Source organism: Podarcis filfolensis, assembly GCF_964270895.1.
Source record: "Podarcis filfolensis genome assembly, chromosome: Z".
NCBI lineage: Eukaryota > Metazoa > Chordata > Lepidosauria > Squamata > Lacertidae > Podarcis > Podarcis filfolensis.
In genome coordinates, this window is record NC_139617.1 from 47,761,109 (window position 1) to 47,788,533 (window position 27,425).

Here is a 27,425-nt window from a genome sequence, read left to right on the forward strand (position 1 = left end):
GATTACATTCTGCTAAAAAAAGGAAATCTGTTTGCCATATCCCTGAAGACTCATCCTTCAATGCTAGATTTTCTGTGTGCTGGATTAGCACCAGAATGGGGTGTCAGTCTGCAGGGGGTTTTGTTTGTTTGCTTTTTAAATGCATAATCCTGATCTGGCCCCATTTGGACAGAGCTGACTTGGCAACTGTACTGCATGCTCTGGTAACTTTCAGGCTCGATTACTGCAATGCACTTTCTGTGGGGTGCCCTTGAAGATGACTTGGAAACTTCAGTTGGTCTAAAATGCAGCAGCCAGATTATTGGCTGGGGTTCTGCTTAGATCTCTAGATCTGTTTGGAACAGCTCCACTGGTCACCATTTTGTTTTCAGGGCCAATTCAAGGTGCTCACTTAGCATTTAAAGCACTGAATGACTCAGACCGCAAATACCTGGAGCCCTCTGGGTTGTTCCTTCACTTTCAGAAGCTTGGGGGTTGGTGGCCCAGGAGAAGGTCTTCTCTGTGGCAGTGAAATTATGGAACACCTGTCTCAGAGAGTTGTGCCTGTCACCTTCATTGTAGAGCTTCTGGAGAATGCTGAAGATGAACCTCATTACCCTGGCCTTTTGAAACTTGAGATATTTTTAGGATATCTGTGATTGTGAGTTGTTTTAAACCATTTTTAATATTGTGCTCTAATAATGCAAACTGCCCTAGGACCTTAGGGTGAAAGGGAGCTAATTCATTCTAATCATAATGTGAGTTTGCATGGTGGCGGCAGCGGAGGGTTAATCAGCATGATGATGCCCGAGTCCCTTCTAGTCCCAGGGGTCCTGGATCCAGCAAGGGTTAAAATCTAATGGAGGATTCCATAGCCAAGCTATGCATTCCATGCAAGTCTCTCTGTGAGCTAGTGGCTGTAGTTCCTTCTTAAGTACTGTTTTTAGTATAATTGGTTTTGTGCCAAAGGGCAAACCCTCCCTTGGCTGCTAGTGAGAAGGGCAACAGCCTGTGTGTGTGTGTGTGTGTGTGTGCGCGCGTGCGCTAGAAGCAGGAAGAAGCCAGAGAGTGACAGCAATGCAGGATTTCCAATGGAATCCAAGGCCATGACTATGGGAGGAGCAAGAGCTTCTCAGGTGTTGATGATGTGAGTCCCTCCATCTCAGGCTCAGGATTAATAATAATAATAATATTAATAATAATTTATTATTTATACCCCACACATCTGGCTGGGTTTCCCCAGCCACTCTGGGCAGCTTCCAACAAAGTATTAAAATACAGTAGTCTGTTAAACATTAAAAGCTTCCCTAAAGAGGGCTGCCTTCAGATGTCTTCTCAAAGTCTGGTAGTTGTTGTTCTCTTTGACATCTGGTGGGAGGGTGTTCCACAAGGCAGGTGCCACTACCGAGAAGGCCCTCTGCCTGGTTCCCTGTAACTTGGCTTCTCACAGCGAGGGAACCGCCAGAAGGCGGTGTAAATGAACATGCGTTCATTTATGTGTATATGTGTAAATGAACCATATATCCTAAAGGCACATCACAGCCGCTGCTGTCCCTCATTCCAAGGAAACTGGACCCTGCCTGGAATCATGCCTGGAATCTTGCACTCCTTGGAAAGTGGGGTAGTGCTCAACAACAACAATAAAAAGAATTTCCCCACCCCCAGGCAAAAACCCAACCCAACTAATATCCCTGTGGCGCCATTATACAGACATCTTCCTCCAGGACGCAACTCCCAGCACAAACACATAAGATTTTGATAAAATAAGGATTTGCATTTATTATCTCAGGATCATTTGCAACCAAATAAATTAACAAAACAATCACCTTTGGCTGTGTGGAAGGGCTTTCATTTTTGCAGCAAAAAGAAATACAAAAAGGAAGAAACAGGATACAAATGGGAATCGCAATCAGGCTGCGTTGGGGTGCACCGCAATGATGGTTGTGGGGAGCGGGAGAGTTTACCTCTCAGGCAGCAGTGGTACTAACTGCGAGCCAGTGTAGTGTAGTGGTTAAGAGCGGTGGACTCATAGTCTGGTGAACTGGGTTCGCTTCCCCGCTCCCCCACATGCGGCTGCTGGGTGACCTTGGGCTAGTCACACTTCTCTGAAGTCTCTCAGCCCCACTCACCTCACAGAGTTTTTGTTGTGGGGGAGGAAGGGAAAGGAGAATGTGAGCTGCTTTGAGACTCCTTTGGGTAGTGATAAAGCGGGATATCAAATCCAAACTCCTCTTCTTCTTCTAACAGAGATCTTCTCAGCAGTTGCCCCTGTGGCTGCCATGTTACTTAACCACAGTGCACCAACAGGGCATCATTCCACAAGGTTGTGTGCGGGGACATGACATAGCAACTGCCGCAAAAAGTGGTGGGCCGTGGGAGATGCCACCTTTACGGCCTTCCACAATGCCCCAGAACAACTCCCTGTCCGGAACCCCGTAAGACAGCACCCGCCGGCGAGGGAAAGATGTTGTAGCAATTGGGACCACCATGGGCAGCAGCAAAAACAAGATTTAAGGTGGGAAAATGATATACGTGAAGAAGAGAACAAATGTAGCAAAATGAGGGAGCTTTCAACCACTGGACGGTAGCTAAGGAAACATGCTTCTTTGTTTTTACAAACAAACGACGACATGAACCTGTTATTTGGTAGCAAAAAAATCCCAAATTGGCATTAATAAAGTGAGACCCCCCTCACATTGCCCCCATTGAGGTTTATGTTGTCTGTACAGTGATCCTCATTTGGGGGGAAAACAAAACTGAACAATTACGAAGGCAAGATTTAGACCGTCTGTCAGGGAATCAGGAGCAGGAGCAATGGGGAAAGAGGAATTGGAGAGCGAAGGGGAAGAATCCGAGGGCAGCGTAGGGGAGTATGACAGTGGCCCGAGAGATTCCATGAGCTTCTCCAGCGAATCAGAAGATTCCCAGAAGGGGGCGCCGATGGTCAGGGCAAGGGGGGTCCCAGGGGGGACGCACCAGAAACAAGGAGCCAGAGGGGAACCCCAAAACAGCAGTGGAGGATCGGGACCAGTTTCCCCACCAGAGCGTAGTGGGGGGGAAGAGTCACATGTGTCAGGGCCAGCGTCTCCTCCAGAGAGGGAGTCAGGGCTGACCACGCCTCCATCGGAGGGGAGGTCAGTTGCAGCTAGCCCCCCCGAAGGGGGAAGCAGTGACAGCAGCAGTGAAACGGTCAGGAGGAAAGCTGCTGGCTGGGCGCGCGCGCCAAGTTCAAATGTGCAGGCGCGCGGGACAGCAGGAGACCCGGATGGGGAACCAGCTCCTAAAGCCCGCCGGAGGGAGGGAGACGGCTCAGGGGAATCAGCGTCAGAGGAGGCTAGGAAGGGCGAGACCCCGGCGGGCAGGCGGACCCAGAGGAGGAAAGAGCAGCGGAAAAGGTGGAGCAAGGCTAGAATCTTAAATTGGTGTCAAGGGGGAGGAGACTCAGACGGAGCATCAGCGGTCTAACGGTTGAGACGTAGAGCTGCGCGCTGCGGCTTTGGAAGTGAAACTGAACTTCAATAAAGACTTTTGTACTTAACAACGAAGCAGCGTTGGTCCTTTGTGAGCTGGGACCTAGGGTAGCTCTGACACCGTCATTCAAAAATCTTTGTTTAAAAACACACACGTTCTGACATTCTCAGGGACACTTCTGAGTTTGTACCAGCTTTCCCGCAACCTCCTGGCCTCGATGACGCCACCCCTCCCCCATTTACTGCTATCCTCCTGACCCCTTGGCGGTTCCAACTCTCCCTTCTTTGCACATCCAAGGAATACAACGACCATCTTGCCAACCTCTCTGATGTCACCGTGCCACTGTGGAGGGATCCTAGCTTGGCACGTATCTGTGTGCTGCTTCCACAAATGTTCCCAACACCAACAGCATTTCCTGAGAGCGAAAGATCAGCAACCAAATCAACAACCTGTTCGCAAAAGGCTCTTCCGACATCTGGTTCCTACAAGCCTTCCAAGGAATCTATAGAGAAGAGCTGAGAGAGCGTCACAGTTTAGTGAACTAAAATATTTTGGCAAAGTTTGCTCTCCTTCCTGCAGAGGACGAGAGTTGAAATGCTCAAACGGTTCTGCGACCGAAACAGTTCGTCGACCCCTGCCGGTGTGATTTGAGGAGGGCCGCGGAGTCATAAGTTACTTCTAACTTCACCATATTCTTTGGGCATCCAGGATAACTTGACATTTCTTATGGCGCTGGGGATGCCAATTTTATAATCCCAGCAGTACTCAGGGGATAACACCTTGGTTGGTTTGTTGAGGAGGTAATATTTGTTCAGGTGGCTTTCGTCATGCCACACCGCCTCAAAGTTGTGTTCCTTGTCCTCCTTGATGCCTTGATAGCATTGACGGGTAAGGTTCAGAACACGCAGTGGGGTCCCCCCAAATATGGCCCCATGGTAATAGTAGTCCCCCTCCCCATAGGGGATGTACGCAGCCGACTCAGGACGCCTCTCATAAGTGAACGCAGTGTTGTCTGCATTGTAAAACCAAGCATGGAGCTGCGCCACGGACTCATCAAGGGTCTCCACCCCATAGTCACTCTGGAAGACCTGGTCAACATCCATGCAGAAGAGGAAGTCCACCTCGTGGCGGATGTGGCTCTCGATTAGGTCCCCAATCACCTTCATCCGCATCATGCTGATGTCTTGCCACCGGCTCTCCCTTTTCACCTGGAAGACTTTCAGCACCCGCAGGGGGCCCAGCTCAATAAGAGGCACTTTGGTGAGGTCGTCCACCATGATGTAGAAGATCACATTGTGCCCAGTCATGAAGAAAGCGTTTGCAGAAGTCAAGAAGTTCTTCAAGTATTTGTCTAGGTACCTGGGGAATGGAGAGGGACAAATGGAGACAGGTGGGTTCTGGGCAGATCTCCTAACCCAGGGTCCCAGAAGCTGACTTTAAAGCAGGGTGAGGGCTCCAGTGCTCAACTCTGGACTGAGACCAACATTGTTTTTCAGATGTGAATCAGCACCCAATTAAGAACAGAAGAAGAACCCTTGGTCACCTCCATTGCCCTTCCGTTGGGCAAACCCACCATAAGAGCATCAGAAGCGTCTGCTGGATGAGGCCAATGGCCCATCTAGGCCAGCATTCTGTTCACAGTGGCCAACTAGATGACTCAATGAGAAACCCACATGCTTGATCCAAACACAAGAGCATTCTCTCTTCAACCCCCAGAAAGGAATCAGTAAGAAGAATTTACCACCTCTGACCTTAGAGGCAGAGAATAGTCATTGTGGCTAGTAGCTTTTGATAGCCTTCTCCTCCATGAATTTGTCTGATCTTCTTTTAAAACCATTGGCCTGATCCAGTAGACTCTTCTGGTGTTCTTATGGCGGGTTTGCCCAGAGGAAGGGCAACCGAGGTGACCAAGGGTCATTGTGACTAAGAATGTGACAAATACCTGAAAGACTGCCTCCTTTCTGACAGACCCTCTCTGGTGCTACGATTGGCAGACAGGGCCCTATTGGTTGCTCCACAACCCTCAGAAGCTCAGTGTGTGTGAGTTGCAGGCTGGGAATGGGTCTTCTCTGGAGCAGCCCCTACCCTGTGGAAACCTCTCCCCAGAGAGGTGTGCCTGACCTTCATTGCCCAGCTTCTGATGAATGCTGAAGATGCACATTTCAAGGGTAAGGAGGTGCAGTTTTTAGAACCTGCCTTACAGCTGCAATCCTACGTTATTTTGCACTGCTTTTGTGTTGTAATTGTTGAAACCTGCCCTGGGTCCTTAAGGCAAAGGATGGGTAATAAATAAAATACGTGGCTGGACAACGGATGTTGCTTTGCAAATCCAGCCAGGAAAAGTCTGGCAAGCAAGCAGCAGGCCCCAATCCTGATCCATATTTTACCTGTGAGCTAGTGCCACTGAACACAAGGAGACTTACTCAAGAGTAACGTGCATCAGATTGGGCTACAAATGAACTTACCTCCCAATAGCGAAAACCGTCAAGCCAATGGTGACTTTCTGCTGCTTATAGTAGTTGTCCAAGACCGGTCTCCCGACTGTTCCTTCCCAGATGATGGGCGCCGACCAAGGGGTCAGGGTGGGCATGTCCGTTCGTGCGCTGCGAAGAAATGAGAAAAAAAGCATGGATGCCCAAAATGGTGGAAATCTAATTGGAAGTATATATATTAGGTGGGGAGGTTTCACCCCCACCCCACTGCCACCTGAGCGCCCTGACGTCATCATCATTAACAGAGTCGAGGTAGTATCCTGGTATCTTGAGCACAAATGCAATCAAAACAGCTAATGCACAGTATGCAAGGCAAGCCCTTTAAGCTTGAATTTGCAAGGAGTAACAAATAAAAAAATGCAGCTAAGAGTCAGTGGCAGAGCAAGCCAAGATGCTTTTGTTTGTTTTACAGTGCTTTTTAAAAGGTTGAAGCAGGAGTACAATAGCATGTTTGCCTGGCAACAAGGAGGGTGGCAGCAGCAGAAGCAGCATCAGGAAAACCAGCCTGGGGAGAGTATTCCAGGGAAAGGCCGTAATTCAGCGACAGAGCACCTGCTTTGCATGCAGAAGGTCATGGGTTCAAGAGAGGGCATCACTAGGCAGGGCCAGCCTCTGAATTGGAAGGTATTTTGATTCTAGGGCCCTGACCTGGTTACCAGTTGACAGGCAGGTCCATCTAGCCAGGAGGCGTCATAGCTCCAGAATCCCCAAAGACCCTGAAGAAAAAAAGCATTTTTGCCAGCCACACGATAGCTCCCTTATAGATTGTGCATTGTTTTAAATTTTCTGGTTTTTAATTGATTTTGTCCGTTTGCATTCTATCTCAATGCAAGTTGCTTTGAGACCCTTCCCCCCCCCTTTGGGTATAATGTGATTAACAAACGTAACAAATAATAGTCTGTGCAAAGCTTTTGCTGTAATAAATGCGCTAGACCTCAAGGTTCTCTTTGTTGTGTGACAGACTGGTAGGAATGGATGCATCTCTTAGACTCAATTTCTCATTTTTACATTTTTACTTATGCCCTCAGTCTTAAATTCAGCTCACCTCATTTCCACATCAATTCACATTAAAAAATATAAGTAAAAAGTACATGAAACTTTGCAGATATCTCTATGCAATTTTTTTTGCAAACAATTCTCTGTAAGATGTTTTTGTACATGATTCTCACTAATATACACATCTGTGCACGTGGTTCTTAATAGATGCCTTTCTACACCTTTTTTGGCTGGAGAACTGCACTGGGGGGGAGCAGAACTACAAATTTCAAAGGATAGCTGCATTTTTATTTGTTTCTTGGTTCATGAAGCTGACATCTGTAGCATGCCTTAAAATACATATACATTGAAACATATGCTGAACAGATTTCTTTCTCCTGCTCCATCCCTGTTCACAGGCTTGGAGCTCAGCTGGAACAAGAACAATACAAAACACTGTAAATTAATAAGCAACCACATGATGGAAAGTGTCTGGGTTTGCTAAAGTTAGTCAGCTTAGCCATCCAGACACCTAGACCTACATCCTGTCCTCCCAGTGGCCAACCAGGTCCACCAATGGGAAGCCTGCAAACAGACCTTGAGGGCAATCATGTTTTCCTTGCTTTGTATTACCAGCAATTAGCATTCGAAGGCACCCTGCCTCCAACACTGGAGGTACAGGATGAGGCCATCATGGCTAGTAGAATTTCAGCTGGCTAAGTAGGAACTGAAGTGCTTGTGGAGCATTTTCTGTTTGCTTGAAAGCATGCTAAATGGAACCAGATGTTGTGCAAATATTTTGGATTATTATTATTATTTTATAAAACAAAGCTGTTTCCCAGCTACACTTGCCTAAATTTAATTTTAACAGGCTATTTCCATCCTTGCTTGTTTTCCAGTGGAAGCATACAAGCGCGCGCGCGCGCGCGCACACACACACACAGAGAGAGAGAGAGAGAGAGAGAGAGAGAGAGAGAGAGACAGACAGACAGACAGACAGACAGACAGACAGACAGAGACCCTGGCCAGCTCTAAACAAAAATGCTTTAAAGCTGGAATAAAGCTGAAATCAGAGCCAGCTTTCCTGAGTTCATGCTGGTTCTATGAACAAGAGAGCACATTTCTGGAACACCTGTGCCTAGAATAAAATGGTGCCAGTGGCTTTTTGTACATGGTGTCTGTTTATTAACTAATACACTTACTATCCCACTTATTTTGATCCCACCTGAAGAGCTAGGAGGAGTCCAAAGCTTGAGAAAAACGTAGCAATAACTCAGTGCTTTGGCATTTCATTCTTTCTCTGCTGAATGCTTTCTACTGGCATCCTTACTGTGAAATTTAATTTCTCCCAGGGCAGATGCAAATGGGCAGAGGCCCAATTCTGTGCCCTTCTTGCCATGGCTGAAGGCAGGGTGTGATCTGTGCTGGCATCTCTTTGCTGACGCTTAGACAGGAACACTCCTCCCACATATTCCAGAGGTTCTTTGGCCATTGACCAAAGATGGAAAATGGCTGCTTTTGAATCTGTGGCTCTACTGGCTTTAGTTGTATTTTATCTGCCATATTTTACTGGACCATTAGCATATCGCAACTAAGCTATTGGCATGGATAGGTGTTCCTAGCTCTCTTCACTTGTAACCCACCTTATTAATGAACTGAGGCTGCATTTTAAAACTGCACATTAAAGGTAGAACTCAGAATTTACAAAGATGCATCAAGTGAAGCTCCTGGTCTGCAGGAAGAGGACTTCACAGCCACCAGCTGTTGGCTTTTTGGGGTGAGGTGGGGTGAGGTGGGGGGAGGTGGGGGGAGGTGGGGGGAGGGTACAAGGGTAGCTGCAATGATATGTTGCAGCATGCAGCTGTTCCTGTTTAGAGTGCTAGCCAATCATGCCCCCTTCCAGGACGCTCCTCACCAATACCCAGCCAATGTTCAATGCCCATTGATATGTGCTCAGTCTGCACTGGGCTTCATGGGGCAGGGCGGGGGTCCTCCCTTCCTTTAAATATTTTTGTATTTCTGCAAACATTCGAGTTTCCTCTTGTGCGTGGATGATGCTGTTTTGGCTACCTGCAAACTTCTCACTTGGAGAATGGGTTTGCTGCTGTGTTAGATGGAGGGGAATAAGCAGCCACAAGTCAGTCATGCACACTGATTTCAATGGGTCTCCTCTGAGTGTTACTGGCACAGGATACAGCCTACTATCTGTGAAGGAGAAATGTCCTGCCTGCCATCAGCTGTGATAACTAAGTGCAACCACCATGCCCAGTGGCAGTGTACTCTTGAGCACCAGGTGCCAACAACGGAAGAGCATGGTTCCTTAGGGAGTGTTGCAGCCATCTTGGAGGTAATTTGGCCAACCACAGCCAAACCTTTGATCTAGTCCAATAAGGCTCTCTGCTACTCTTAACTGACTGACTAAGCCAGTGTGATGCAGCAGCAGCAGCATCAAAAGAAGAGACAAGAGCAAGCTAATGCAATTCAAGACTACATCAGCAGAGGTCTAGTGTTCCAATCAGGGACAGTGCGGTAACAGTAACACTCTTTTCTGCCTTGGTCTGACCACCAAGTCCTATGTCCAGTTGTGGACACCAAAATTTAAGAACAACATTGGAACAGTCTCCCTTGGGAGGTTGCAGACTCTCTTTCATTGGAAGCTTTTAAGCAGCCATCTGTTGTTGATGTTTTAGCTGAGATTCCTGCATGGTAAGGGTTTAGACTAGATGACCCACCAAATAAATCCCCAGGACCAGACGGGATCCCTGGTGAATTTTTAAGGCACAATCCAGATGGGTGGGCCCTTCTATTAGCCAATTTATTCACCTTAATTGACAAATTTGGGGTACTACCAGATGTCTGGCTAAACTTCATCATCACTCCTATATTCAAAAAAGGTAACCCTAAGTTGCCTGAGAATTACCGTCTGATAACTGCCAACCTAGCAGTTCGAAAGCACGTCAAAGTGCAAGTAGATAAATAGGTACCACTCCGGCAGGAAGGTAAACGGCATTTCCATGAGCTGCTCTGGTTTGCCAGAAGTGGCTTAGTCATGCTGGCCACATGACCCGGAAGCTGTCTGCGGACAAACGCCGGCTCCCTCAGCTAATAAAGCGAGATGAGCACCGCAACCCCAGAGTCAGCCACGACTGGACCTAATGGTTAGGGGTCCTTTACCTTTACCTTTTCTATTATTCCTTGGTAAGATGTATGTCTGACATTTGGAAAAGAAATTTAAGGACTGGATGACATCTAATAAGATCCTTGGGCCTGAACAAATAGGCTTCTGCCATGGCAAACCCACCACTGATCAGTGCATAGTCCTTTCACATCAGCATGGAAAATGGGAGGAAAGAACTTGACGTGGCCTTCCTAGACTTAAAAGGAGCTTTTGACACAGTCCCCTGTGAATTACTTTGGTGCAAATTATATAAAATGGGAATTGACCAATTGACCAATGCCTGCTGTTTCTAATTCACTGCTACATTCTGTCATGTGGGACGCGGGTAGCGCTGTGGGTTAAACCACAGAGCCTAGGACTTGCCGATCAGAAGGTCGGCGGTTCGAATCCCCGTGATGGGGTGAGCTCCCGTTGCTTGGTCCCAGCTCCTGCCAACCTAGCTCCGCTCCGGCGGGAAGGTAAACGGTGTTTCCATGTGCTGCTCTGGTTCGCCAGAAGCAGCTTAGTCATGCTGGCCACATGACCCGGAAGCTGTCTGCTGCGGACAAACGCCGGCTCCTTCGGCCTCGGTCCACATGCAGCCGTGACCATGGTGCTCGGGCGGACTCCCAGGACTGGACTGGGGCCCTTGGGGGATCTGGGCGGGATTCTTGGCAGGCCTGGCAGTGTTTGACCCAGGCCTCTATCTCTCCGTCGATCCCCGGCCACCACACATAACTCCTGGCAAGGGCCTTCATTCTTACTACCCATGGGTGTGTCTCGTGTAGGGCTGTGAGGACCCTTTTGCAGAGGGGCTGGGGAACAACGACCCTGCTTCCCCATAACAGGCACCCCTTGTGGGCCGACAGTTCATGTTTGCGGGTTGTGTAGCCGGCGAATTCTGGCCCGGGGCTGCTGCTGGGCCATCCCCTCCACACCCAGTCCAGGACCCGGGAGATGACCCTATCTTTCTTGGAATGGTGTGCAACTTCTTGTGCCTGAATGGGGCGCTCGGGAAGCAGCTCCAGGCTCATAACCTCTTGTGCAGGTGCTGGGTCAGGGCCTGTTTCCGGTAGTGGTAGCCTGCTGAGGGCGTCCGCATGGCCCATCGCCTTCCCAGGGCGGTGAATCAGTGCATACTGGTAGCTGGCAAGGAAAATTGACCACCTGAGGACGCGAGGAGACAGCACTTGGGGGGTCTGCTTTTCAGGGGCAAACAAGCCAAGCAACGGCTTGTGGTCAGTCACCACGGTGAAGGGCCGCCCGTACAAGAAATCATGGAATTTTTTTACTCCCTTCACGATTGCCAGACCCTCCTTGTCGATTTGCGAGTAGTTCCGCTCGGTTGCGTTGAGTGTCTGGGAAAAGTATGCCACCGGTACCTCTCTTCCATCCAGGAGTTGGTGTCCCAGGACAGCGCCAATGCCATAGGGCGAGGCGTCGCATGCTAGCACCACCGGCAGCCTCTCGTCGAAGTGTGCCAAGACCGAGTTTGAGACAAGCAAGTCCTTGACTGCCTGGAATGCGGCCTCCTGGCGCTGGCCCCACACCCAAGGGGCCTGCTTGTCCAGGAGTCTGTGTAGGGGCTCCGCTACAGCCGCCTTGTGGGGAAGGAAGGAATGGTAAAAGTTCAATAGTCCCAAGAAGGCCTGAAGTTCAGTCTTATTCTTGGGCGCTGGGGCATCACAAATGGCCCGTACCTTGTCCCCAGTCGGGTGGACCCCTTCTGCGTCCACCATAAATCCCAGAAAGTCCACCTGAGGCACTCCTAGTAGACATTTTTCCCGCTTCACCTTGAGACCCGCCGTCTGGAAACGGTGCAGAACGGTGCGGAGGGTGAACGGGCCCGGCAGGCCTTGAGCCTGACCGGTCGTACTGCGGGGTCAAGCTGTAGAGCAATGGGGGGGCCCGTATACTGTCCCAATTTCCCATCGAAAACCCCTGGAAATTCCTTGCATATGGCATCCACGTCCACTTGTAAGGTAGTGTGGTTCACCCCGGTGATGGCTAGCCCCAGTGGTCCAAACCATGCCAATCCCAGTAAGCTAATGTAGGGGCCCTTGACCACAAGCAAGTCCAGTTGCCGCGTCCGCCCTCGGTATTGCACCCTGAAGGTCCCCACCCCCATTGTGGGGACCTTACGTTTCTGGAAGTCCCGGAGGGTGAATGGGGCCGGCCTGAGTTTGGGACCCCCAGTAGGACACAGTTTCCTTAAGGTCCTTGCCGAGATTATGGATAGAATTGAACCCGTGTCAAGCTCCATGCGGCATGGGGCCCCCTCTATCTGTACCTCTACATAAATTTTCTCTACGTTGGGGTGGGGCAACTGGTATACCTGGAAGTCCGTGAGCTCCGTCGAGTTGCCTTGGTGCGTTGGGCCCCGGGACCTGGGGCTCTCGGATTGGTCATCTGATGCCTGGCGTTGGGTGGGCCGAGCCCGACACACCCGGACGATGTGTCCCAATTTTCTGCACTGCCTGCACTCTGCGTTGCGGAAACGGCAGGTCCTCGTCTCGTGACTTTCTCCACAGCTTGCGCAGTTCCCTCCTTCTCGTCGAGGCAGGTGTGGTATGTGGGCTGCTTGAGTGCGCTGCTGTACTCGGTGCACCTCCTCCCTGTTGGATCCTGAGTCGTCGGTGAGGTCTTCATGGTGGACCCTCGGTTGGGACGGCTGGCTCAGCCGTGCCTCTTGCGTCGACCTCTCGGCAGCTTCCGTTGCCAGGGCGTCCTCCAGAGTGACCTGGAACGTTAGGTTCTTCTTAGCGTAGAGGCGTCGTTGCAGCTTCTCATCCTTCAGGCCACCCACGAGGCGGTCCCGAAGCATGTTCTCCAGCTCTGAGAAGTTGCAGAACCGGGCAGCTTGGCGGAGAGAGGTCACAAACCCAGTTATGGTTTCCCCAGGGGCTTGCCGCTTTGCGTAGAAGGCATTTCGACGAGCCACCACTGAGGGCTGTGGCGAAAAGTGCCCCTTCAGCTGTTCCATTATTGTTTTGTATGGAACAGTAGCAACGTCTTCAGGCGCAAGGAGAGCTCGGGCGATTTCAAACGTCTCCTCTCCGCAGACGCTGAAGAATATTGCCCTCTTCTTGGGGTCTTCTTCATCGGTGACCCCTTTGGCTTCTAGGAGGAAGGTGAAACGGGAGGCGTATGCTTCCCAGTCTCCAGATGCTGGGTTGAACGGCGAGAAGCTGCTGTCGGTTGCCATTCTGAGTTCCTTGTGTCCCGGAGCTGAAGCCTGGATACACGGTGCGAGGCAGCGGTGCGGCAGGTGGCGGTGCTGTGGTGCTGTGTGTGGCAGTCAGCTCAGCGGGATCCCACCTTCGTCGCCAGTGAAATATACTCAGAGTCGCAAAGTGATTTCATGCTCTTTATTCAGCTCATAGTGGTGAGGAGGAATGAATGAAAGTCCCCTCAAAGTATCTGCTTTATATACATTATTTACACAATGGGCTGCACATGATTGGCTAATTCCGGAATTATACTGTAAGCCAATCAGGTTGTGGATTCACTTCTATCTGGAGCATGATTGGGTGGTTCCTGCCAACCAATCATACTGCTGCATTGTTCTAGGACCAATCAGACTGCTGCATTCTGAATCCTATTGTTCTAGGACCAATCAGACTGCTGCCTTTTGGATCCTATTGTTCTAGGACCAATCAGACTGCTGCAGTTTGGATCCTATTCAACTCAGTACATAACACCTGCTGTTTCTAGTTCAAAAATTACACACCGCTACACTCGGTCACATCAACTGTAACCCCCAAGGCGAGTTGACAAAAAGTATAAATATTACTAAAGGAGTAAAGCAAGGATGCATCTTGTCGCCCCACTTATTCAATCTTTTTTTAAAATGACCTGGCTCATCACTTTGAGGATGTAAATGGACATCCACAGACATTAGGCCAACATAAAATAAAACTGCTTCTATATGCAGATGATACTACAATACTTTCTCAGACCCAGGTGGGTCTTAGAAGACTTCTAAATTCGTTTTCTTCCTTCTGCCAGATCAACTCCCTGGGAATTAATTACGAAAAATCTAAAATCGTCAAACTGTCAAATGGAGGCTAGATAATCACCCCATTGACCAGGTAAAATCCTGTTAATACCTAGGGATATTCTATCAGCCAAATTTAAACTGGACAACACACAGACGCCAAATGATCATCCAAGCAAAATGCACCACATCTGCAATTCTTCACTTTTTCTTCCTCAGAGGTGACCATATGGTCTCTGCTGCTATAAAAAATTTTAATGCCAAGGTTATTGTATGGTATTCCAATTTGGATACAAGCATTTAACAGAGAAGTTGAACAAATTCAAGTGACTTTTCTTCGTAAGATCCTTGGTGCCCCTAAATGCATAAGCTACTTAACCTTATGTGTTGAAACTGGTCAACATCTGAGGGAAATCAATGCATGGCTTACTACAATCAAGGCCTGGCTGAAAGTCCACTTTAGAACAACATCTAATTCCTTTTTAATCTCTACACTTGAAAACCAAAAATTTTTTTTTCCTTCCAGTAGCACCTTAAAGACCAACTAAGTTAGTTCTTGGTATGAGCTTTCGTGTGCATGCACACTTCTTCAGATACCAAGAACTAACTTAGTTGGTCTTTAAGGTGCTACTGGAAGGAAATTTTTTTTTTTGTTTTGACTATGGCAGACCAACACGGCTACCTATCTGTAACTTGAAAACCGTATTGCATCTGGATGGTATAGAGCAATTCAAGATAAAATCTGTAGTTTGGGCATTGCCCTTGAGAGCCTTGAAGCATGTGATGAAAATTACATATTCCACACAATCAAACAGCGGCTCTACGACCACGAAAGACAACGTTTGTTACCTCATACTCTGAGATCCTGTTCTCTGCAGGCCTTAGGGATCACAACACACTACGGAACCTGTGCCAAATATCTAAAGGACCTATTACTCCCTTCCCATCAAAGAGTCTTTATGCTTGCGAGACTAAATGCCTTCCCCTCTGCAGTGACCACGGGTAGATTCTCACATATTCCACATCAAGCCCATCTGTGTGCCTGCAACCAAGGAGGACCTGATTCAATCTCTTGGATTGCCCTTTACACAGTAGACCTCATCAACTGATGCTGAGCAAAATGTTGGGCTTCTGACCTATAACTCTGAAAAGAAGTCAATTGAGGTCTCTGCTGGCAGATTGGGACAAAGATTACTGTTTTAGTAGCTTCCTTTTTAGCCTCAATTTTACCCGAAAGGGTTCCCAACAAACCATCCTTTAGGGAAACTGAGAGGGCAAAGCAGAAAACCTAAGTGCACACGATCACAATGTGATGTTATGATCCTCACAGCTTTACCCTTGCCCCTTTTAATTATCCCAGTGACCTGAAATGTTTTATACTGTGATGCCAATAAAGGTATTTGATTTGATTTGACTAGATGACGCTCGGGGTCACTTTCAACTCTACAACTCTACAAATCTATAATTTTATAACAAGCTGGAATGTGTGCAGAGGAGGATGACAAAGATGATCAAGGGTCTCGAAACCAAGCCTTATGAGGAATGGTTGAGGGAATTGGGGATGTTTAGCCAGGTAAAGAGGAGATTGAAAGGAGATACAATAGCCGGCTTCAAATATCTAAGGTGCTGTCACATGGAAGATGGAACAAAGATGGTTTTCTCCTGCTCCAGAGGGTAGGACCCAAACCAATGGCTTCAGGTTACAAGAATGGAGGTTCTGACTAAACATCAGGAAGAACTTTGTATTTGACCGTGGAGCAGACTCCTATAAGAAGTGATGGACTCTCCTTCCTTGGAGGTTTTCAAGCAAAGGTTGGATGGCCATCTGCCAGGGATTCTTTAGTTGAGATTCCAGCATTGCAGGGGGTTGGACTAGATGACCCTCAGGGTCCCTTTCAACTCTACCATTCTGCCATTCTATGGTTTTAATATTATAAAGGAAAAGCCAAATCAAAAGCATTTTGTGTGTGTAATAACCTGAACTTCCTCTTGGCTAAACAACGCTATTTCCCCACCGTCTGAACCATTTCCTGAGACGAGCTTCTAATGCAAGAACTTGACCAAGGACAAGTGAAGTCACAGGCTCAAGCAAATGACTGTTCTTGGGCGGGGTTCCCTTCTTCTTTTTTTTGAGTTGTAAGAGATTGTGGAGTGAGTCTTAGTTAGGTGCGCATGGTGGTGACTTTTGTGTGTGTCTCAGTGCCCTTTTTGAACTTCCTTAAACAGTAACTGGGGGAGATGTGTTTGTCTATTTCAATTTTGCCCACTTTCTGATAGTTGCCAACTTCATTTCTCTACAATTCTACATTAGCTTTAGGTTATATTAGTTTCACTCATGGAAATTTGTCAGTAGCTTACAGCAACATTTTTCCTAATATGCACTTTTTGTAGAGAAAGCACCTCCTAATATCACGCCTTGTTTATATTACTGTCCACCGACACAAGCAATTTTGCACACATTATTTGGCTGGGGAACTGCATCCAAAAATTCAGAGAAGTGTGAATTTCAAGGGATAACTGTGTACTGATGAACAGTACACACAAGTTACAGGTAGGTAGCCGTATTGGTCTGCTGTGGTCGAAACAAAATAAAAAAATTCCTTCCAGTAGCACCTTAGAGACCAACTAAGTTTGTGATTGGTATGAGCTTTCAGAAGTGTTCGTGCACATGAAAGCTCATACCAATAACATATTTAGTTGGTCTCTAAGGTGCTACTGGAAGGATTATTTTTTGTTTTGTTTCGAGTACACACAAGAGCTTTCTCCATTGTTCTGTGGCTGTGCCTTGTGAAAACCAGATCTTGCCCACTAGAGAAATGAAACTTGCTTAAGCAAAATCTCTCTTCTGATTTTCTGCACATCTGATAACTTTATTGATTTATTATTTATTTTGTAAAATGTATACACCACCTGAGTGCAAACAAAGCAAAACCCCTCAAAGGTTTACGAAAAGCATGAAGCATTAACATTACCAATAAGAAAGATGAACAGAATTAACTAACAACTTTTGAAAAGTTAAAATAATGATAGACTGAAAACAGACTAAAACTCACATCAACTTCCTTAACATGTGAGAAGGCTTGCCTAAACAAAATTGTTTTTAGCAGGTGCTGAAAAGCGTACAGTGAAGGTGAGTGTCTGAAATCAATAAGGTAGAAAAGATAACATAAGATAAAATCCCATTCAGCAGGTAAGATGAGATTTTTTGCCAGGCTGAGCTGCAGAACAAGAAAAGCTCTCAGCTTTGCCTGAGGGCAAATATTTGGTACACAAGCCCATCAAAATATGGGTCAAGAGAAACCGTGGATGAGCCCTTACTTCACATACTGGTTTGCCAAGTGCAAATTAAGCTGAACAGGAAGGATCCCTCCCAATAGTTATCTGCAAGCCAGAATAAACTGGAGGTAGAGAAGACTTCGTACAGGGGGAGATGAGGAGGTCCAGGAATAGTTGCTGGATTGCCTCAAACTTCCTTAGAGACAGCCCAAAGCTATAGTAAGCCCTAAATCATAGAATTGTAGAGTTGGAAGGGAACCCCAGGGGTCATCTACTCCAACCCTCTGCAATGCAGGAATCACATAGTTCTGCTTACTCTCTAATCAACACATCTTGAGGTTTAGGGCACATAATAGAAATAGATTGCTGTGCTGGTGGCTGTTTTTATTATTCTGCTTTCGAGCCCAAAGACTCCTACCCCTCAACTAGTAGACAGTAAAGGTAAAGGGACCCCTGACCATTAGGTCCAGTCGTGGCTGACTCTGGGGTTGCGGCGCTCATCTCGCTTTACTGGCCGAGGGAGCCGGCGTACAGCTTCCGGGTCATGTGGCCAGCAGGACTAAGCCGCTTCTGGGGAACCAGAGCAGCGCATGGAAACGCCGTTTACCTTCCCGCCAGAGCGGGACCTATTTATCTACTTGCACTTTGACGTGCTTTCAAACTGCTAGGTTGGCAGGAGCAGGGACCGAGCAACGGGAGCTCACCCTGTCACGGGGATTTGAACCGCTGACCTTCCGATCTGCAAGTCCTAGGCTCTGTGGTTTAACCCACAGCGCCAAATAAAAGGGCTCTAACTACCCCCAACATCCTCACACTTAGGGGCTAGTAACCAGGATAGACAATGAGTTCAGAATTCTCTACATCAGCCTCTGGAATTCTATGTCTCAGGCGGCTGCAGTGGTATTGGCCACAGGTGGCAACATAAATCCACAGTGAATCAACAACTATTTTGGATAATGCTGGTCCTGGGAATGGATCCTCCAGAACACAGTCTACCCTCGTTCCAGCTGCTGCCTGCCTGAATCCATATATTGTGCGGGCTCCCTTCTGCCCCTCAGAAGCTGCATGCAATCATTAACAATACTCTTCCAAATTTATTTAATTGCATGATTCCAGCAACCCTTACAATAACTCTGCAAGGGTGACCTATGTTATTATTCCTATTCTGCAGATGCAGGGGTGAGTGGACAAAGCGCTACAGGAATTATGCCTTGACAAAAGACAGAAGATGAATTTCAGGGGTGTGGTGAGGAATGTGAATAGCTCATTCTCCAGATTTCACAGTAATAGCGTAAGTCCTGTGTTGCAAGCCAATGCCGTTGTGGGTAAAAGGCTTTGATTGCACCAAGACCTTTCTCCTCTCATTCCACCACTTCCCTTAGCCTCCCTGCCCCCACACAAAAAAAAAGGTTTTCTCTCCTTACCGTGAATCAAACCAGCTGTCCAATGACAACCCCTTTGGTTCTTTATTCGCAAATTTGTATCTGTAAGTAGATAAAAAGAATCTGAGAAGCCCTGGAAGCTTGAGATTTTCTGAAGCCACTGCTGTTCTACAGCTGACCGGAAGCAGAATTAAATGGCCAGCCCTACATGGCACTTAGGAAAGAGCTGTATTATTTGGCAAATTATCTTTCCCCATGCCAAGATCCTCCACAGTCCCATTCAACAAAGATTCCACTATTCCATGTAACTGTACCTTTGATTAGTAGCTTCTGGCTTCTCAATCAAGCCATAGCCTCCCTTTTTGCAGCCAGAACAGCAGCTGTTTTGTTATCTAATCTATCTATCTGTGGTAAATGAATTAGATGAAAAGGACACGACTAAAGGTCTCCCTTAGGAACAGCAGGACTGACCAATGTTAAGGTGTGAAACCTAAGACGCTGGCAAGTTAGCAATGTCATGTGACTTTAAATAGTCAAGCTTGTTAAGTTGTTAAGTTGCTCAGTATATAAAGAGTGTTTGTTTTCTCTGCCTGTGGGGCGTGAAGCAAAAATGTCTGAAAGCTCCGGAGGTGTTTCTGTTATCTTTCTGCAATAAACCTGTCTTTGGAAAGACAGGCTTCCCTGTGTCGTTATTTCTTTGCTGCTGAGACTTTGAAGCTTGTACTGCAACAAGAATCTCTGCACTGGACTTAATTAATGCTCTGCAAAGAGAACTGTTGCTGGTGGAGCAGCGGAAGCGTTTACTGGACCAGTACACAGACTCTCTTAACCAAGAGTACTGTACACAGTGTTGCAGGAATTTATATATAGGTTGGGGGGGTTGCCCCTCCAGCAGATATCATGCACATGCAGCCCACTATCAAAATCGGCACAATCACTTTTGTGACTTTTGTGATTTGTCCCCACAAAACACTTCATCACAGTTTCTTCCTCTCTATTCAAAGGGCCTCTGCTGCACAATACCAAATGTAACAATGCACTGATAAATGTATCTATGTACTGGCTCACTGGGAAAACTTCAGAAATTCATATAGACACGTGAGCTCAGCTACTCAGCAGACAGGTAGCCGTTCCAGAAATAACAAACCCAGATGAAGACAAAAGGGTGTGATTCACTTGGCTGGGAAACAGGGAAATGTAAATATCTCTTTTGTTACACTTGATGGGTGTTTGGTGGAGGGCAAGGGGAACCATGGGGCAGGGTCCAGGATGTTCAGATTACTGCCACAAGACCTCCCCTTTCATGATGTAACCATGATGTATTAGTGATGTAGTTGGGGGGGGGCATGTAACATGGGGATTAGCAGCTAATAAAAGTTTGGGTTCTCTTATGTTCGGGGCTTCCATCTTGTTCCACCTTGTGGCAGGTGGGAGTCCTGTTGCGACAGTCTTCAATAAAGACCAAGCCTGCTGGCTGCTGTTTTGCTCTGGTATTCCTGGCTGGTGCCCTTGTTTTTTGTCCAAGGGAGCCCTCAGATTTCTCCGAAGCAAGTAACTAGCCTCTTGAAAACAAAAGGCAGGGACCAAAGGTAACAACTAATTATATGGGCTGTGGGCACCAAAGCATCACTAGAACCTTGCCAGTCTACACTGAACAAGCCGGGGCTGCATCTGCATTAAATCATAAGGGCCTCAAAATAGCCTTTATAGAACCATAGACCAGGCTTCCTCAACCTTGGCCCTCCAGATGTTTTGAGACTACAATTCCCATCATCCTTGACCATTGGTCCTGCTAGCTAGGGATCATGGGAGTTGTAGGCCAAAAACATCTGGAGGGCTGAGGTTGAGGAAACCTGCCATAGACATACCTGTACTTACTTACTTACTTATTAGATTTGTATACCACCCGTCATTTGCAGAACTCAGGGCAGTTCACAATATAAAAATACGATATGAGCACAAAATATATGATAAAAACAAACAACCCCACCTCCCCTGTACTGCCTCCCACAAACACATTTAAATAAAAGGGGGTGTTTATCAGCCAAAGGCCTGGCTGGAAAGGAATGTTTTCGCCTGGCACCTAAAGGTGTATAACGAGGGTGGCAGGCAAACCACCTTGGGGAAATGTAGTTGGAAAAGGTCTAAAGGGTCCCAGAGTCTCCTGTTCCTGAACCAGTCTTGAGTATCAGGGCTGAGTGCTGGAATATATAAAGCAAGGGAAGTACCTCTGAGCTTATGCAGAGGGCCGGCCCAAAAGCCAACAACCGAATGCAGTTTCTGGATTGGCACATTAGCTCAACATGCTAATACGTTAAAAGTCCCAGTTGCAGTTTGATTTCCTGTATGGCTGGCCAGCTTTGGCCACTATGGAAAGGGCTTCCTGATTTCAGTTTTGGCTCATATAAATATATGGTCCTCTTACCTTGAGTTAAACCAGTTGCTTATGGCCAGCCACTGCTCTGTCTGGTTTTTCAACTGGGAAATCTTTAGGCTCCTGTATATGTAAGGAGAAAACAAAAATGTTATGTACTGAGTTGAATAGGATCCAAACTGCAGCAGTCTGATTGGTCCTAGAACAATAGGATCCAAAAGGCAGCAGTCTGATTGGTCCTAGAACAATAGGATTCAGAATGCAGCAGTCTGATTGGTCCTAGAACAATGCAGCAGTATGATTGGTTGGCAGGAACCACCCAATCATGCTCCAGATAGAAGTGAATCCACAACCTGATTGGCTTACAGTAGAATTCCGGAATTAGCCAATCATGCGCAGCCCATTGTGTAAATAATGTTTATAAAGCAGATACTTTGAGGGGACATTCATTCATTCCTCCTCACCGCTATGAGCTGAATAAAGAGCATGAAATCACTTTGCGACTCTGAGTATATTTCACTGGCGACGAAGGTGGGATCCCACTGAGCTGACTGCCACACACAGCACCGCAGCACCGCCACCTGCCGCACCGCTGCCTCGCACTGTGTATCCAGGCTTCAGCTCCGGGACACAAGGAACTCAGAATGGCAACCGACAGCAGCTTCTCGCCGTTCAACCCAGCATCTGGAGACTGGGAAGCGTACGCCTCCCGTTTCACCTTCCTCCTAGAAGCCAAAGGGGTCACCGATGAAGAAGACGCCAAGAAGAGGGCAATATTCTTCAGCGTCTGCGGAGAGGAGACGTTTGAAATCGCCCGGGCTCTCCTTGCGCCTGAAGACGTTGCTACTGTTCCATACAAAACAATAATGGAACAGCTGAAGGGGCACTTTTCGCCACAGCCCTCAGTGGTGGCTCGTCGAAATGCCTTCTACGCAAAGCGGCAAGCCCCTGGGGAAACCATAACTGGGTTTGTGACCTCTCTCCGCCAAGCTGCCCGGTTCTGCAACTTCTCAGAGCTGGAGAACATGCTTCGGGACCGCCTCATCGGTGGCCTGAAGGATGAGAAGCTGCAACGACGCTTCTACGCTAAGAAGGACCTAACGTTCCAGGTCGCTCTGGAGGATGCCCTGGCAACGGAAGCTGCCGAGAGGTCGACGCAAGCGGCACGGCCGAGCCAGCCGTCCCAACCGAGGGTCCACCACAAAGACCTCACCGACGACTCAGGATCCAACAGGGAGGAGGTGCACCGAGTACAGCAGCGCACTCAAGCAGCCCACATACCACAGCTGCCTCGACGAGAAGGAGGGAACTGCGCAAGCTGTGGAGAAAGTCACGAGACGAGGACCTGCCGTTTCCGCAACGCAGAGTGCGGGCAGTGCAGAAAATTGGGACACATCGCCCGGGTGTGTCGGACTCGGCCCACCCGACGCCAGGCATCAGATGACCAATCCAAGAGCCCCAGGTCCCGGGGCCCAACGCACCAAGGCAACTCGATGGAGCTCACGGACTTTCAGGTATACCAGTTGCCCCACCCCAACGTAGAGAAAATTTATGTAGAGGTACAGATAGAGGGGGCCCCATGCCGCATGGAGCTTGACACGGGTTCAACTCTATCCATAATCTCGGCAAGGACCTTAAGGAAACTGTGTCCTACTGGGGGTCCCAAACTCAGGCCGGCCCCATTCACCCTCCGGGACTTCAAGATTTATGGTGGACGCAGAAGGGGCCCACCCGACTGGGGACAAGGTACGGGCCATTTGTGATGCCCCAGCGCCCAAGAACAAGACTGAACTTCAGGCCTTCTTGGGACTATTGAACTTTTACCATTCCTTCCTTCCCCACAAGGTGGCGGTAGCGGAACCCCTACACAGACTCCTGGACAAGCGGGCCCCTTGGGTGTGGGGCCAGCGCCAGGAGGCCGCATTCCAGGCAGTCAAGGACTTGCTTGTCTCAAACTCGGTCTTGGCACACTTCGACGAGAGGCTGCCGGTGGTGCTAGCATGCGACGCCTCGCCCTATGGCATTGGCGTTGTCCTGGGACACCAACTCCCGGATGGAAGAGAGGTACCGGTGGCATACTTTTCCCAGACACTCAACGCAACCGAGCGGAACTACTAGCAAATCGACAAGGAGGGTCTGGCAATCGTGAAGGGAGTAAAAAAATTCCATGATTTCTTGTACGGGCGGCCCTTCACCGTGGTGACTGACCACAAGCCGTTGCTTGGCTTGTTTGCCCCCGAAAAGCAGACCCCCCAAGTGCTGTCTCCTCGCATCCTCAGGTGGTCAATTTTCCTTGCCAGCTACCAGTATGCACTGATTCACCGCCCTGGGAAGGCGATGGGCCATGCGGACGCCCTCAGCAGGCTACCACTACCGGAAACAGGCCCTGACCCAGCACCTGCACAAGAGGTTATGAGCCTGGAGCTGCTTCCCGAGCGCCCCATTCAGGCACAAGAAGTTGCACACCATTCCAAGAAAGATAGGGTCATCTCCCGGGTCCAGGACTGGGTGTGGAGGGGATGGCCCAGCAGCAGCCCCGGGCCAGAATTCGCTGGCTACACAACCCGCAAACATGAACTGTCGGCCCACAAGGGGTGCCTGTTATGGGGAAGCAGGGTCGTTGTTCCCCAGCCCCTCTGCAAAAGGGTCCTCACAGCCCTACACGAGACACACCCAGGGGTAGTAAGAATGAAGGCCCTTGCCAGGAGTTATGTGTGGTGGCCGGGGATCGATGGAGAGATAGAGGCCTGGGTCAAACACTGCCAGGCCTGCCAAGAATCCCGCCCATATCCCCCAAGGGCCCCAGTCCAGTCCTGGGAGTCCGCCCGAGCACCATGGTCACGCCTGCATGTGGACTTCGCTGGCCCCTTTCAGGGGAAAACATTCTTCATAGTGGTGGACTCCTACACCAAATGGCTGGAAGTTGCACTGGTACCGTCCACTTCTACGTCCGCAGCCATCCAGGTACTACGCAGGCTGTTTGCAACCCACGGGCTCCCTGACACTCTCGTCTCAGACAATGGGACTGCATTTACGTCAGGAGAATTCCAAACCTTCACAGCGCAGAACGCCATCCGCCACATCCGTTCGGCGCCATTCCACCCTGCCACCAATGGCCAAGCAGAACACATGGTGCGGACCACCAAGGACACCCTTCGCCGCATGACGCAAGGGGATTGGGAGTACCGCCTTGCCACATTCCTTCTAGCACAGCACAGCACCCCCGGCTCAACGACTGGCCGGAGCCCCGCTGAATTACTAATGGGTCGGCGCCTTGCAATCAGATTGGACCGCCTTCACCCCGATAGAGCTCAGGATGAGGTAGTGGTGGGGGAAGGCAGGAACCCCCGGACCTTCGAGGCCCAGGACCCAGTGTACGCAAAGAATTTTGGGGCAGGCCCTGCATGGGTACCCGCCACAGTCACCAGGGTCACTGGCCCTGTGTCGTACGAGGTGCTAACAGATGGGGGGCAATGCTGGTGCCGCCACGGCGACCAGATACGGCGACGATTCCCGGGAGAAAACCAGGAGGAGGAGGACAGGTCAGGGAACAGTGGGGCAGTGAGGCCCATAGAGCAGCAGGGGCAAGCAGGAGAGGCAGAATCAGTAAATACAGAGAGGACCCGTGAGGCTGAAAGGACACCGGAACCAGAACCATGACTGAGCGAGCCGGTTGCGCCAGACCAAACAGCCCCATCACAGCCAGCATCCTTGGAACACGAGCCAGAACCAGAACCCCGGACCAGGGAACACCCCAGGCCGCAACGCACACGTAGGCCGCCGGCGTACCTTGAGGACTATGAATGCGACCTCCCGGGCAGGACTGGAACTTAGAGGGGAGGGGTGTTATGTACTGAGTTGAATAGGATCCAAACTGCAGCAGTCTGATTGGTCCTAGAACAATAGGATCCAAAAGGCAGCGGTCTGATTGGTCCTAGAACAATATGATTCAGAATGCAGCAGTCTGATTGGTCCTAGAACAATGCAGCAGTATGATTGGTTGGCAGGAACCACCCAATCATGCTCCAGATAGAAGTGAATCCACAACCTGATTGGCTTACAGTAGAATTCCGGAATTAGCCAATCATGTGCAGCCCATTGTGTAAATAATGTATATAAAGCAGATACTTTGAGGGGACATTCATTCATTCCTCCTCACCACTATGAGCTGAATAAAGAGCATGAAATCACTTTGCGACTCTGAGTATAATTCAAAAAAGATACTTGGAAGATGAACCCAGAAGGATGTATTGAGGAGGCTAGACCTAGTGGCAACAGCCTGTTTTCTGCATGCAGAAGGCTCCAGGTGAAACTTAGGAGATCTCCAGTACCTGGGTAGCACCCAGGGGGCAACTGCCAGTCAGAGGAGACAAGGCTTTGCCCTCTAGATGTTTGGAGCTGTCACCCAAAACATCTGGAGGCCCCAGGATTGCAAATACTGGTTCTAGGCAATGCCAGGGTAGATGGAGCGAACTGCCTGACTTGATACAAGGTAGTTGGTGCAGATGGGCCCGTAAGGTTGTCAGCAGAGGGATGGAGACACACAAATTGTGCTTCCTGGCGGAGCATATTTCTATCCTTGGCAGAGTGCCATAGCTCAGCTGACACGGCTCGGCAATGTCCCAAGCAAGCAAGCGGCCTGCACCTCCAGACATCTCAGTCTGCACAGACAGCTGTGGGCAAAATCTGACACCTGGGCCACTTTCCCCAAACTAAGTAAAGGTAAAGGGACCCCTGACCGTTAGGTCCAGTCGTGGACGACTCTGGGGTTGTGGCACTCATCTCGCTTTATTGGCTGAGGGAGCCGGCGTACAGCTTCCGGGTCATGTGGCCAGCATGACTAAGCAGCTTCTGGCAAACCATAGCAGCGCACGGAAACGCCGTTTACCTTCCCCCCGGAGCGGTACCTATTTATCTACTTGCACTTTGATGTGCTTTCAAACTGCTAGGTTGGCAGGAGCAGGGACCGAGCAACAGGAGCTCACCCCGTTGCGGGGATTCGAACCGCCGACCTTCTGATCAGCAAGACCTAGGCTGTGTGGTTTAACCCACAGCACCAACCACATCCCTTCCCCAAACTAAATAGGAATAAAAAAGCAGCGTCAGAAGGCTGTGTTTATGGAGGAATTGCTCCTTCTATCCCCTCTTGCTATCCACCAACAGCTTTTCTGGAGGGGGGAATAATATTGGGGGTGTTTGCCTGTGAATGGAGAAGCATACTGGGTGTGTTTTAGTGCGTAAAGGGCAAGACAATAAAGGGTGAAGCAGCCCCCTCCCCCTTAAACTGAACCTGCCATGGTGGCTTTTTATTTAAAATGGACTTCTGGAAAAAGAGGCAGACAAGAATCTGTGTTGTGGCTAATTAGTTGCCATGTCTCCTTCCTGGGACATGACACAGAATGGGGACCACCCAGGCTATTGGATTTTGTACACAGCTGAGAAGCAGCAGGTGGTTTTGTGCATTCGGGACACAGCATCACCAGAAACAGTTTGATGTTGCAGTAGGGCACAAGCAGAAGCTGTCCACACCTCCAGCCCGAGGGAAGAGCTGTGTGGCAGGACTCCTGGCCTTGAACTCCTGGCCCAGGCATTGGCACCTGGATTTGCTCCAAGATCTGAACTTGGGGATGGTGGGGTGAGGAAGGAAGGAAGGACCAGATCTCCTGGGTAGGGGTTGCTCTTCAAGACAGCCAAGATATGTGTTGACAAAACTGTACAACAAAATATTATCCTTTTGAACAGGTGAAAGATACTCGGAGTCGAGTGTGGATTTCATGCTCTTTATTCAGCTCATAGCAGTGAGGAATGGGAGTTCCCCCATAATGTCTGCTTTATATACATTATTTACACAATGGGCCCCACGTGATTGGCTAATTCTGGGATTCTCCTGTAGGCCGATCAGGTTGCAGATTCACTTTCGCCTGAAGTTGGATTGGGTGGCTCCTGTGGACCAATCAGACTGCTGCATTCTGGATCCTATTGTTCTAGGACCAATCAGACTGCTGCATTTTGGATCCTATTCAACTCAGTACATAACACTAGGTCTATGAGCTTGCTTTCTCCCTTTGCCCTTCTCAACTCCCCTTCCTCATGTGCCATGTCTTTTAGGACAAGGACATTCTTCATAAAGATTTTTGGAACACTGCTCCAAGATCCTGTTTGGCTAATGAGTAGGGTAGGGAAATTGCTTTAAAAGAATCGTTAAAAGACCTCCCTTTTGCCCAAGAACCCTGGCAACCATGAGCAAGACAGACCATGAGCAAGACAGAGACCCCTCTGCATGTTGTCAGCAAAAGGAGCTAGCAAAGTAAAGAGCAGATGC

General features: G+C 48.9%; 1 protein-coding gene and 1 long non-coding RNA gene across 3 annotated transcripts in view; one reads left to right on the forward strand and one right to left on the reverse strand.

The window, feature by feature from the left end:
* Nucleotides 1-1,732: 1,732 nt before the first annotated feature.
* The window catches only part of GLT6D1 (glycosyltransferase 6 domain containing 1), a 53,835-nt gene continuing 28,142 nt past the window's right edge, over nucleotides 1,733-27,425 (reverse strand). For both annotated transcript variants that reach the window (XM_083597400.1, XM_083597399.1), the window contains exons 5-9: nucleotides 21,155-21,226; nucleotides 18,772-18,831; nucleotides 5,916-6,053; nucleotides 3,571-4,809; nucleotides 1,733-2,767 (exon numbers count right to left, since the gene is read on the reverse strand). In XM_083597400.1, the coding sequence (XP_083453526.1) occupies nucleotides 4,116-4,809; nucleotides 5,916-6,053; nucleotides 18,772-18,831; nucleotides 21,155-21,226 (964 nt within the window). In that variant the 3' untranslated portion in view covers nucleotides 1,733-2,767; nucleotides 3,571-4,115. The remainder of the gene's footprint in view (nucleotides 2,768-3,570; nucleotides 4,810-5,915; nucleotides 6,054-18,771; nucleotides 18,832-21,154; nucleotides 21,227-27,425) is intronic.
* LOC310754950 lies at nucleotides 17,038-27,402 on the forward strand. Its single transcript, XR_014544099.1, has 3 exons — nucleotides 17,038-19,204; nucleotides 19,564-21,253; nucleotides 25,324-27,402. It is a non-coding gene; the product is annotated as an uncharacterized lncRNA (long non-coding RNA).